Here is a 13,672-nt window from a genome sequence, read left to right as displayed (position 1 = left end):
AAGGAAGTTTTAGTGAGACAGGATGAAGGTAGACAGACACTGCCCACTCAAATCTTCAAAAGCTTTTCTTGCTTCCGTGATGGGCTTGAGCCCCTAACTGTACAAACAGCCATATTTCACCAATGATGATTATCAACAAATTATGAATTCTCTAACCAATCAAACTGCAACTAGTCAAACATGACAGAAGAAGTTGACGTAAATTGTTATTTACATGCAGATTTCCAGGTTCAGCAGATGTAAACTAATGCTGTATTTGACATCCTGTGTCTGGCTAGGAGTAGTGGGTAGTTTTCGGTCATTGTTTTCAAGCTTCTAGCTTACTGCTGTTTCCCAGCAACTACATAACTGTGCTATCCCAGCATTATGGTTGTGTGGGTACAGATTCATGTTGCCTTCTGCTTAGAATGCTTTATCTAGAATGACATCTGTTGCATGAGGAAATATGTATTTTTTGACAAATAAAAGCAAAATCCTTGCTCTGTTTATGAGGTGGCCCACGTCTGTACCCAAATCAGTCAAATACACTTGCCTGGATGCCCAGGGAGAACAAGAAGCCACACCAGGAAGATTATGCTAATTGAAAACAGAAATTATTTTTAGCTTGTTACAGATTGTAAGAAACTTTGTTGAAAAAATCGATAAATAAGAGCTATAAGGTGTTTGTGTATACTAGGGCTGTTGATTTAATATATTAATTATTTAGTTATATTAATTATTTCATTATTTAGAATTTAGTAGATAAGGCACCTATTGTATCCATTAGTTTTCTTCTTCTTCTTCTTCCACTCTGGAAGTCTATGGCAGCCCACAGAACCACTTGCAGGAAAGTTATGAAATTTGGTACACAGATAGAGGAACGTCTCAATATTAACCATAGCAAATTTGGAGTCTTTATCTCAAACTCTCTAGCGCCACCAATATGCCAAATTTGCACTCATATTTTTGCTAATAACTTTTGAACTGTAAGGTCTAGAAGAAAAATTCCTTGGCTCATGCTGAGTCAAATGCATCCCAAAATGTACATTTCGGTCACGAATTTTGCCATTGTGAATTTTGCGAAAAATCTACTTTTTTTTGTATTCATCCTAGACAGTTTGTCTGATTTTCACCAAAATTGGCTCAGATCATCTTCAGAGCATTCTGGCAAAAAGTTATCAAAAGCTTTTTGATATACCAAACCTTTTTCATACAGCGTGTTAACGAATTTGACAAAGTTTGTGCAAATGTGGACATAAGGTTATATCTCCGCAACGCTTTAGCGAATTGTGACCAAACTTAGTATGTGTTATAACAAGCATGACCTGAGGGCATATGAGTAGTTTCGGCACAGTGCCACTTACTGGTCAAAAGATGTAAAAATCTTCTGACCAGTTTTGGCTCATTAGATTTGGAATGGCATACAAAATCAAATGATAAGTAATTGTCCTATGTCTGCCTTTTTGGGCGTCGACCATTTTGAGTTTTGTAGTAAAATTCTGTATCACAAATAAAAAATTCTTTAACAGGGGTCTCCAACCCCACTCCTGGAGAGCTACCATACTGCAGAGATCAGCTTCAACCCTAATAAACACACCTAAACCAGCGAATCAATGTTTTCAGGGCTACTTATTTACAGACAGGTGTGTTAAAGCAGGGTTAGAACTTAATGCTGCGTTCAAGTCCTCCTGGGACGTTCGTATACTTACGAGCTAGTAAGTTGTGTTTGCGACGTCAGGTGCGCTCAAGTCACTTTCGTCGGCGCAAGATGGCGGAGTACCTTCTTTTAATCAATTACACACAAAAAAACCCAGCAAAGAATGCGCATCAGGTGTGTTTAAATTAAATTAATTTATGAAGCCACTTTAAATGTATATAAAACGTGTTATTAATTGTTATATTACAATCCTGTCATATTTCATTCAAACAGCTTTTTTTGTAAAAAAAAAAGCCTGACAATGTCACTGCGTACTACCTATAAGTATTGTGGAATATCGTTGCATCCATCGATTCCGCCATGTTTCTAATTGACACACCCCCAACTCGTACAGATCATTGCTTAAAGAAAATCCCGAACTCCCCACTGATGATTACAACTTTGTGGTGGTGTTCATGTGCATTTAGCTCGTAAATACGATCTGACATGACTGCAGGAAGATAGCTCTTCAGAAGCAGGGTTGGAGAACACTGGACTTTACTGAGTAATTAAAGACAGCTCCTTAGCTCTTCATTTTATTATTATTTTTGATTAAATTAACATTCAACATTTAACATTCAAAAAAATAACCATGCCCTCTGACTCCATACATATTCCTTATTATTATTTAAAAATATTATTTATGCTTATTAACTGGTCTACATACAATGATTGATTTGATTAATTAACCAGCATACCATGTAATCGGATAGCATTTCTGATAAATTGATTTCCCTAGTATGTTCCAAATACGATGCTGTATCCATACATATTTTCATTTAAAATTGCAATACCGCAGTTTTCCATCTGTACCCATATAAATCTCAAGTAGTTTTCTTTCCTCATAGGAATGGATGCGCAGCCATGCTCTTCAAGTTTGTTAGAGGAGGGACTCTTGGGGACCCAATTGTGAATGCTGCCTCTCAGAATGCAGAGATGAGAGTAATATGATATGATGTCAGGGGATTTGTTGTTTAGCATTTGTAAATCACAAGCCTATATACTCCACCAAATGCTGTTGACCAACAAACCACAGCCTACTTATTGTCTTCTGGCTCTCACTTCTGTGCTTGCATTGTTTTTTGTTAGCCCTGTTACTTCTTATGAAGTAACCCCTTGTAGCTCCAGAGATGATAGATGATAGATGTGTTAGCTAAGTGTTAAATGAATGTCAGTGACCTACAATTGAGATCGTAAAAAGTGTTAGTAGTGTGCATTTTAGGCAATCAGTCTGTTATGATAATGTAGCATAGGCTTCCAGACAAATTTATATATTTTTATTTTGTTTCGTCTTTAATTCAATAGTTTATTCATTGTGTTCTCTCCTGTTTCCCCCAACAGTTACAGAGAAAGAAGTTCAGCAATGGTAAGTTATCTATCTATCTATCTATCTATCTATCTATCTATACACATACTCCTCTGCTCTGTGTTTATCCTCCTCCTCTTATCCCTCTGTTGTCTGTTTTGGCACACTGGGCACATCATGCTTTTATACCTCCATCTGCTTTGGCCACTCAACACAGCATCATTTTACATTTCCTCATCATTTTGTAGTTGTGCTTCCCAGGGGAAAAATCTCAGTGTCTACCCTTGAAACACACACATTTGACAGTAATGTTACAGTCCATCTCTCCATTCATGTGCCCAAGTGTCAGCGAGCAGGAGTGTGTAGTTTGGCACACCTCACTTAACGTCAGTCTCTCACAGAGTCCAAGCGCTGGCACCTTAGCTGGCATGCCCAAGGTCAGTCCAGTCCTGGCACTGTGTGTCCCTGGGTGTTTGCCAGGCTAAATTGTTGACTCATTTCTGCAGCTGCTGGTAGATATAAAACCAGTGAGGAAGGACAAGGATGTGGTGCTGCAGTGGGACGTGAGCTATAGGTGCCTTTTGAATTCACTCCGCCTCGCAGTCCTGTATTGTTGCTTCTTTAGTATCCATCATTCCTTTGCGGATCCTTCCTGTGGATAAATGATGTCATTAAAGTGACACAGAGATGAAGGTGCAAAAAGCTGCTTTTTTTCATGGTTTTAGCCACAGTGCTTTTGTGGTGCACAAATGTCAGAAGTCTGAGTGCATTTAAACTTAAGTATTATCGTACTTGCAATTTATATACAGAAGGGGTCAGTAAGTCTCTTATGCTTGACAAGTCTGCTCTAATTTGGTCAAACTAATTTAAATATTGTGAAATATTATTAGAATTTAAAGTATTTTTTTCTATTGTAATATATTATAAAATTCCCGTGATGGCAAAGCTGAATTTTCAGCAGCCATTATTCCAGTCTTCAGTGTCACTTGACCCTTAAAGGGGACTCTTTGGAGTGTTACAAGCTCTTGGTGCATAAAGAAGATCTGTAAAGTTGCAAAGACTAAAGTCTCAAATCCAAAGAGATATTCTTTATAAAAGTTAAGACTTGTCCATGCCCTCCTAAAACGCCTCGTTTAAACACGCCCCCACATGTCTACGTCACTATGTGGGAAGATTTGCATAACACCGCCCAAATGTTCACATAAAGAAAGAAGGCGTAACTTTTATTCACGCTGCGCTTTTCAGACCGATGAGCTTTGTAAAAATCGACGCGTTTCAGAAAGGCGGGGCATAGAGGAGCAACAATAATGTACATTATGTGGAAAATAATGTGTTTTTTGAACCTTAAACCGCATAAACACATTGCATTACACCAAATACACTAAATAATGTTCTTTTTAGCAACATCATATTACCCCTTTAAGAAAGCATTGTAATACTGATTTGCTGCTCAAGAAACATTTCTTATTATTATAAGTGCTGCTTAGTATTCTTTTGGAAACAAAATAGAATGTTCAAAAGACCTTTTTTTTTTTTTTGGGAAATAGAAATCTTTTGCAACATTATGAATGTGTTTACAGTTGCTTTTGAACAATTTAATGCCTGCTTGCTGAATAAAAGTATTAATTTCTTTAAAAGAATGTACTTATCCCAAGCCTTTAAATGGTGTAAATAGGTTATTCTGAATAAGAACTGTGGGATGGGATCACTGGAAATTAATAATTGCAAAATAACATTTTGGCATGAAACACGTGTTTTTAATGTTTAAATAGTAATAGTAATAGAACATGTATATATTTGTTATAAGAATTTCTGTCTGTCAAAAAGTAATAAGTACAAGTTACTTGTACCTATAGATTATACAGTTGTGCTCATGGATATCTTCTTCCTTAAAACCACTGTTGCCTTCTTAACATAACTTCATTTCCAAGTTTATTGACAGAAATGGTGTGTGTTTACTTCCAGGAGTTGCATAAAGTCAGTTATCGCTTGTTATTTTCCTTATTCATCAGATGGTCAGTGAATAGACTGTGGTGGCATATCTGAGGCTGAGAGTAATATTCTTGTATCTTTTTTGAGGGTTGTGATTTTAATCTTTGTTATTCAAGCTCAGAGCTGAAATGTAATGAAACTGGCATGAACATCTTCCTCCCTGATCTCAAACTGAATTACAGAACTATTACATTAGCCTGACAGAATTGCATTCTCTTTCATATAGGCTACAGAGTTCATTGTCCTCTTTATCCTAGACATTCTGTCGCTGATAATACATACAGAAATGAAATCCCCAGCATTGACCAAGAGTTTCACTCGCTATTTGCATATAAATGGCCGTTTTTATATGCGCTGATGGGCATTGATCAGCCAACTACTTTGCATTGCGGTTAACAGCCCCGGGAGCAACAATTAAACATCTGAGCGATTAATTTAGTCATTTGTCTTTCCCTGCAGGAGCTAATGGGCTCATGTGTTCTGGACACCATAATGAAAGTCTGTATTTGAATATACTGCAATCTACTGAAGTGCCCGTTAATGGAGGGCACAGCTGAAGTGCCATAAGGTGGCGAGGCTTTTGTCAGCAGTCTTGCTAAACAAAAAGTCACATTTTTAAGTCACATTTCATTCATCTTCCCCTCCTGTGAAATGTTAAAAGCTGCAAGTGGATAATTGAGTCAGTGAGTTGAACTCAATAACCCAGTTAGCTCAATATGTGAACAAATCATTCCGATGATTCATTCAAAAGAGTCAACTCACTTCAGTATTCAATCATCTGTTTTACTCAGATGTACAGAAGATGTGTCTCTACTTCTACTTCATTGCAAATTTAAAATGTGATTGTTTGATAGCAATATTGTTCCAGGGTAAACAGGGATGTTGATGCTAGAATGTCGTACTTGGGTAAATCATATTAGGCATACAACACCACAAACGAGCACGTAACTACAACAATATTACACGTTAAAGCACTGCATCATACATCATATTACATCATATAAAGCACTGCTTAAATCACTGCCTCGAGTAACTGCCAGTTAACACAAAAGCATTGAGATTCCTTTAACGTTTCCCTTTCCATTAAGAGAGGTTCAGAAGTGATGACGGTCAAATGAGCAGCTGTGTGAGGAATGACAACATATTTTATTCAGGAACAAATGGCCAACTCTGTTGAAGAGACTAGCATATGTTTTGTTTTGGGTGCTTTCTTAAAGGCATAGTTCACTCAAAAATAAAAACTATGTTATATATATATGTATATTATTTGCTCAGCCTCATGTGGTTGCAAACCTGCATGACATTATTTCTTCTGTGGAACACAAAAAAATAGATATTTTGAAGAATGTTTTAACTGGTTTTGTCTGTATATTTAAAGCTTGTGGGACATAAAACATTCAAATTGTATTTGTTATCAACAAAAGAATAACTAGTCTACATTAAATATAGTGACATAAACCACCAACATCAACTCACATGAAACCTCATTGGTTCTTGCATGTCACATGACCAGACTTTCATGTCACCATATTTGGTGTTGCCAGTTAGACCAGCACCAAACCATCAAACCAGCTTGGACCATCAACATTGGTCTTTTCAGCAGGGAAGTGACGTTTAATTACTGATTTTCACTTCAGCGATCCAGACAGACTGAACTGATATTGTAGGCTGACATAGTCGAATATGGAACTTGTATGGACAGTTTAATAGCGTGTAATTAGAGAACGAGGCAGCAGCATTTCTAGAAAGTGCCTTTTTGACACTGCAATGTAAGATGCCTACGCTTCATCATCACATCTCAATGAAAGCTGATATTTAACAGCTTTGATGGGGCAAATTTTTTTTTCGTTTGAAATCTGAAAATTAAAAATGTCATTCCTTTGAGCTATGCTGCATTTATGCACATCATATTTGAAGTATGAGTGCTTTGTGTTCCTTGTTTTTCAAAAAACAGCAGGCGTTGCTTTGACAACTGTGGCGTGCTCAAATTAAGCCGCAATCAAGTCAGATTAGTTGAAAACAAAATGCTGTTACCCTTCTCATTTGCTCTGTGCTCACTCTGTGCATGCTTAATGCTGTGGAGAGTTTGAATTCTGTGTGATGAGAAGTAGAAGTTTGTTCATAGTTCCCTGATGGGCCGTAACAGTCCCCACCACCACCTACCACCTTTGCCAATGAATGGATAAAGCATGAATCATACTTACAGAGAACATTTTCTCCTTTTTTGAAGCTGTAAAAATAGCCCAATTGATTTGTGAATCATCCGAGTGTGTTTGACTGACTGTTTTTTCCTGACTGGTGTGGTGTAATGGGGCAATTGCTGAGACATTACACAGCTGGCATTGCTCCGCATGTGGCCAGAGGATGGCGTCATAAAGCTACAGGAGGTTGTACAGACCCCTGACCCTCTGCGAGATACTTGTGTGCATGTGGCAGAAAATATCTTTGAGTGGTTTTATGGTTGTGTACAAAATCTTACTTTGGTACACATAACTTAAGTCTCATATGCTCAGCCGAACCATTCATAATAGTGAGTAAACTTACTGATCATGTACACAAAATAATGTTCTTTTTAGCAACATCATATGACCCCTTTAAGACTTGCATATCCTTTGAATGTTTAATTCAGCATTTTTTTTAAATCTTATTTGAACTTACAGTCTGCATTAAAATGGAAATTTGCCTATTCTATTTTCTATTGTCTACCTGTTTTCTAAAATGCATCTTAGGGTGCTTTCACACAAGCACTTTTGGTGCGCACCCGGGTTCGATTGACGTCAGAGTTCGGTTCGTTTGGATGATGTGAACGCTGTACCCGAGTCCGCTTAAAAAGGGTGGTCTGGGGTACGGTTCATGTGAACTCCGGTACGGTTCGCTGCTGATGTGAACACAATTGTACCAAATCGCGGAAGTGAACCGCTATTAATCACGTATTATTTGATAAAAATGTGTGTTTGTGTGTGTGTTTCACTCACTTTCCTGACGAGCGTGACTGACTCGCTGCAAACAGAGAGCTGTATATCTCATTGATGTTTGCCTTCAGTGTTCTTTAGATAATTTGCAGTACATTCGTAAGACAGACGTAAGTGCCGTTATGTACCGAAGCTTTGTAAACAAAACGAAGGTTCAAAAACATAAATACATAAAAGTGCAGAGAGCAATGTTACCTTTGCCGCCTTCTCCTGCGCCGTTGTTACTAAGCAACGGGGTAAACAGCTGCTGGCTTGATGATGGCACGCGCAAAAGAGAAGGTCTGCACACATCCAAAAACGTATTTTAAATGCAAAATTGATTTCCATGCGCTCGAAAGACTTTTTTCTTTGCGAAACGAACATTTTCTCCACAAACTCAGATCGCGCGCGTGCAAAATGCACTTTTGTGCGCTCAAAATATGATCTTTCGTGCGCAGAATTGTAAGCCCATATGAAAGCACCCTTAGAGATCTTATGAACAATTCATCCATGCGTATGTTTTTTTTAACCTCAGTTTTTAATCAAAATGTCAACAACAGACTTCTCTCTAACCATTTAGTTGCTTAAACCATATCCTTCCATCATTGACCACAAGCTTGCATTCAGATCTGCCTCCATCAAATCAACAACCAATGAATAGAACCAAGTAACTGGCATATTTTTTATTTTCTTTTTTGGTAATCCAATTTTATTTTTCCACTCATATGTGACAGTACAAAAGAAATGATCTGTTGTTGCTTCTGTTACATATTTGTTGACTTTAAGAGACTGAAGAGTTTGCTGCGGTGGCAGTACGTTTTAATTGGCTGATACACCCAGCTATTTGCATAGAGGTGGAAAAAACTAGTTTTATCCCCGGTAGGGAAAAAAAACAGATTAAATCAGCATAAGATAGTTTGTTTTTGTTTTTTTTGGGGTAGTCTTAGCAGTCTGTTTGCTTGCTTTAGAGGGATTTTGGTCACTTACAGTTGGTCTGGCAAGAAAACCAGCAACAGTCGTACATAATCAGCTACAAAATTGAAGGAACTTATCATCACAAGTTTCAAATTGTAATATATAGATTTTTAATTTAGTTGGAAACATTATTTTGATGAGTGCTGTTAACATGTTGATCATTAAATATTAGTATTAAATATTCCTGTTAGTGTTTAATGCTGTTAGGTTTGATATTTAAAAGAGTTTCTGTTATTTTGAAGTTTTTGTGGTTACTGTTGTGCTGAAGAGTAGTGCTCATGGTCAATTTATGGGTGGCTACATGAAAGTATACACTACATATACACTGTAAAGTTTCAGGAGTGGCTTTTGCTTTTAAATACGGCAGTGAGTCCCCAAAATGATTGTTTCGTGTATGTACAACAAAACTCACTCTCAAAATAGCTATGATTGACACTGAGGTAACGTTCTGTGATATTGCACGTTTAGTATCCGCCACTATTAACCAAAATAATATTAAAGTGACCAGAGACTTGTTGTGTTTGGTGATTTTTACTAAACTACTGTCAACAGAGCTGTTGAGTTTTGTTTATTTTTGGAAGGCTGCTTTGCAGGGCGCTCTTGAAGTGTTGCCATGTCCACTTATTGTAAGTGACCGTTATTAAGCATTTCTAGGCTTGTTGTTTTGTGCTTGGCTCATAAAGCAATCCAGCTTATAGAGCTAATAAAGTAGACAGGTGCAAATCACAATAATTTGTTTTGTGGCTTATTTGCCAGATAAAGTGTTTGAATTTAAGTTTCGTTCTTGTTCTTATTTGCCGTTTTTTTTTTCTAGCAAGATCTGGCAACAGTAATGAGTCAAGACGTACCACGTTTTCTGTGATTTTGGTTGTAGAATGCAGTTGTCACTCCAGTAAATGACTGAACTGTGTGTGTACAGAACAGGATTAATCAGGAGAACTGACAACCAAATTTAGCTGCAGTGTGTACGTGGCCAATGAGCAATGATGACTTGCATTTATGCTACATACGTACTCTAGCTCAGTGAAATTTGTTGGATGAAGTTGTCAAAACTTGCAAAGACTGATGTAAACTGTTGCATCAATTTTTTTAAACCCAAAACATTTGTTTTTAGGGAATAGACAAGTTTAATTTCCTCTGTTAAAGGATGTTTATTTGTTGTCTGAAGTCCTGAATTAGTTCTGAGGTATCAGAGTCTGCTATCATACTGAAGGCAAAATTGGGATCAGTCCAAACCAAATTGGGGTATGCAAACAAACCCATATGACCTTGCGCTAGTCCTGTCCCTCATGTTAGCAGAGTCTTCTTTCCTTTAAGCGAGGAAGTTCCTGCCCTTTATCATCAGGAAAGGGAGAGAAAAATAGACAACTGAGTAAGAGAGAGGCTGTTGTGAGAGTTTGGTAACTTAAATCACACTGAATCTCCATTAGGAGTTTCAGCATGCGAGTCAAAGCTGAGAGTGTTGTGCTGAGATAGGGAGAGACCCTTTTTCCCTTCACGCTCACGTCACGTAACAGCCTGAATTCACATTCTGTGATACACTGCTGCACTAATAGTCTGCTTGGGTGAACTTGACATTAGTGGATATAAATGTAATGCAGTATTTGAGTGTGACAGGCAGCTGCACAGGTGAAAATTACAGCTTGATTAGAAGGTGAGCATTCATGAGAGAATTTAAAGTGCAGTTCTGTTCATATTGTGCCCTGCAATGCAGCTCACCCGTCCTGCACAGATCATCACCTCAAAAAAATCTTGAAAATGAAAATTCTTTTCTTTTTCATTTTCATGTGTTTATTACATTTAACAAGAAGTGTCACTGCTAAAACAGTCATATTTTTGCCTTGTTTTTAATTTGAAAACAGGTAAACACCCTTAAAACAAGATAGTCAAACAAAATAATATAATATAATATAATATTGTCAATTTGTATTTTTTTAAGCATTACTCTTACAAAATGTCGCTGTGGTTTAGTATATTATATTATAATATGTGATTTATTATATTGTTCAAAAGTGTGGTTGGTAAGTATTTTTTAATGTTTTTAATGTCTCTTATGCTTACCACGGCAATATTTACTATATATCAAAAATAGAATAATATTTTGTGATATTGTGAAAAATTATTAGAATTTAAAATAACTGTTTTATATTTGAATATATTTTCAAATGTAATTTATTCCTGTGATGGTAAAGCTGAATTTTCAGAAATTACTTCAGTCTTCAGTGTCACATGATCCTTCAGAAATCATTCTAATATGACAATTTGATGCTCCAGAAATATTTCTTATAATTATCAGTGTTGAAAACATCAGTGCTGCTTAACATGGAAAATTTGATATTTTTTTGAAATCGTTTGTAACATTAGGAATGTCTTGACTGTCACTTTTGATCAATTTAATGCATCCTTGCTGCATAAAGCACATGCTGAAAATAAATGAAGTGTTTTGTTATTTTTATTGGAATAAGGAATAGCTTTTTCTGATGAGAAGGTTTGACCAGAAGGGTATAGTAGACAGGAGACGTCAGTTGCTACCTGTTTAGTGAAAGTTTCATTCTTGTTTCATGTCATTCTCAAGTCACAGCAGGGTTCAGGAAGCTGACAGATCTAGCTATAAATTCTAACTGTCAGAAAGAGAACAGACTTCAGAGATCTTATGAAGCAGGAGGCAGAGTATACAGACATAAGCCTATTTTGTTAGCATGGAGATCAGTCAGGTGCTGTGCTCACAGATGAGCATAGACTGTTCGACATCGGCATCTTGCCCACTTTTCAAAGACAGTGTATGAAATTATAATGTTTCTTCCCCTCTTCCAGGTACAAGGGCTTCATAAAAGATTGCCCGAGTGGTCAGCTTGATGCTGCTGGTTTCCAGAAGATCTACAAACAGTTCTTCCCCTTCGGCGACCCCACCAAGTTCGCCTCATTTGTCTTCAATGTTTTTGATGAGAACAAGGTGAAGTGCACATCACTGTTATGGGTCTTGCACGCCAGAATTTCTTTAGGGCTGGAGACATTCTGTCTCTCTCTTTGTCTGTTCTTTACTTAGGCCAGTGATCCTTGATTTTATCGCTAAAGGTCACCAGGTCATTGTATTTTTGGTGGCTAGTATAATATATATATATTACATACTTACAATATGTTTTGCTTATTTTCATGTGTATATTTTCACGTCACTCTTGTCATTTAAATCAATTGCAAATCAAGTTTCGAATGCAGAGCGATATTTGTACATGGAGTTGTCTATATAGAACATTCTATATCAGACACTTATGAGGTTCCTTTACTTAGTCAGGATGCTGCCTATGTAGACAGCAGACAGCGAGAGACCTCAGGTTTTGCAACAGAGCATGTATGTATATGGATGGGAGGTGAAAGGTTAATTATTCTCACTCTCTTGCGAATTGTGCTCTGTTTCTGTTATTAATTATTCATTATATAGCCTCAATTTGTTATCTATGCAATCTGTAATGTGATTAGGAGCCAGTTAGCCCTGCCAGAGTCGTCTGGCAGCCAAACCACTTTCAGAGATCACACACAGTCAAACTAGTCCCTATGTTTATTTATAGGTTTTGAAAGGCACCGCTGTTAGTGAGAGACATTAGTCTTGGCCTTTGTTTGCTCTTTTCTAGTAATCTGTACCACTGCAGTGCGTTTCACCTCAGATTCACTTTCCCAGCCACCGTCTCATGGTCAGTGTTCTGGAGATGTTATCAGTCTGGGCTTGTAAGGAACTGCAGTGATGTCTTACAGAACAGACTCTGTAGTCTGACTCTAGAACAGAGGTCAAAGAGACACAAACCCTGCCTTCCTTGAATTTGTGCTCCATTATTTTGACAACAGCATGAGTTTAGCATTTTGAGTGTCTGTTCCTGCAAGTTACCAGTCTTATTCTATTAAATGACATTTGTGTTATCCTTTTTCACAATTAATTATGTTTCAGCTGTGCAATGTAAAAAATATAAAAACTTAGAAAATAATTAAATATATATTTCACCCCAAAATGTAAATTCCGTCATCATTTACTCTCCTTCAAGTTGTTCCAAACCTGTATGAATTTCTTTCTTCTGCAGAACTTAAAAGAAGATCATTTGAAGAATGTGTGTAACCAAACAGTTGATGGTCCCCAATATATTTCCATAGTATTATTTTTCCATATTATGGAAGTCAGTGGGGACCATTAACTGTTTGATTACCCGTATTCTTCAAAATGTCTTCTTTGATGTTCAACCAAAGCAAGAAACTCATACAGGTTAAATGATGACAGAATGTTTATATCGGGGTAAACTATCCCTTTAATCAGGTTAGATGCCATATTGAATTTAACACGTATGAAAACGATATACTTACAATAGGCTTACAATCTGTATAATGATTCACACTCTATAAAGGTCCTAGATCATGTAATTTTCACAACTCGCAACTAATTGCGACTTTTTATCTCACAATTCTGACTTTTTTCTCAGAATTGTCATATAAACTCGCAATTCTCACTTTTTTTTCTCTCAGAATTGTGAGATATAAACTCGCAATTCTCACTTTTTTCTCAAAATTGTGAGATATAAACTTGCAATTGCGAGTTAAAAAGTACAGTTCTGAGGAGAAAAAAAGACTGATATGTTGTCAGAATTGCGAGTTTATAACTCACAATTCTGACTTAATAAGTTGCAATTGTGAGTTTATATCACACAATTCTGAAAAGAAAAAAAAAATCAGAATTGCTATTAACAGAATAAGCAATTAACTTTTTTTTTTTTTTTATTCAGTGGTGGAAAC

General features: G+C 36.8%; 1 protein-coding gene across 1 annotated transcript in view; it reads left to right on the top strand.

Moving 5' to 3' along the window:
• ncs1b (neuronal calcium sensor 1b) overlaps nucleotides 1-13,672 on the top strand; it is a 28,801-nt gene that overhangs the window by 6,241 nt on the left and 8,888 nt on the right. The window contains exons 2-3 of the mRNA XM_016531824.1: nucleotides 3,017-3,041; nucleotides 11,714-11,852. Of these exons, the coding sequence (XP_016387310.1) occupies nucleotides 3,017-3,041; nucleotides 11,714-11,852 (164 nt within the window). The remainder of the gene's footprint in view (nucleotides 1-3,016; nucleotides 3,042-11,713; nucleotides 11,853-13,672) is intronic.

The sequence above is a fragment of the Sinocyclocheilus rhinocerous genome, unplaced genomic scaffold, assembly GCF_001515625.1.
Source record: "Sinocyclocheilus rhinocerous isolate Xijiao unplaced genomic scaffold, SAMN03320098_v1.1 scaffold2199, whole genome shotgun sequence".
Lineage (NCBI taxonomy): Eukaryota > Metazoa > Chordata > Actinopteri > Cypriniformes > Cyprinidae > Sinocyclocheilus > Sinocyclocheilus rhinocerous.
The sequence above is the reverse complement of the archived record's forward strand: the minus strand, read 5'-3'. Positions and strand labels throughout refer to the sequence as shown.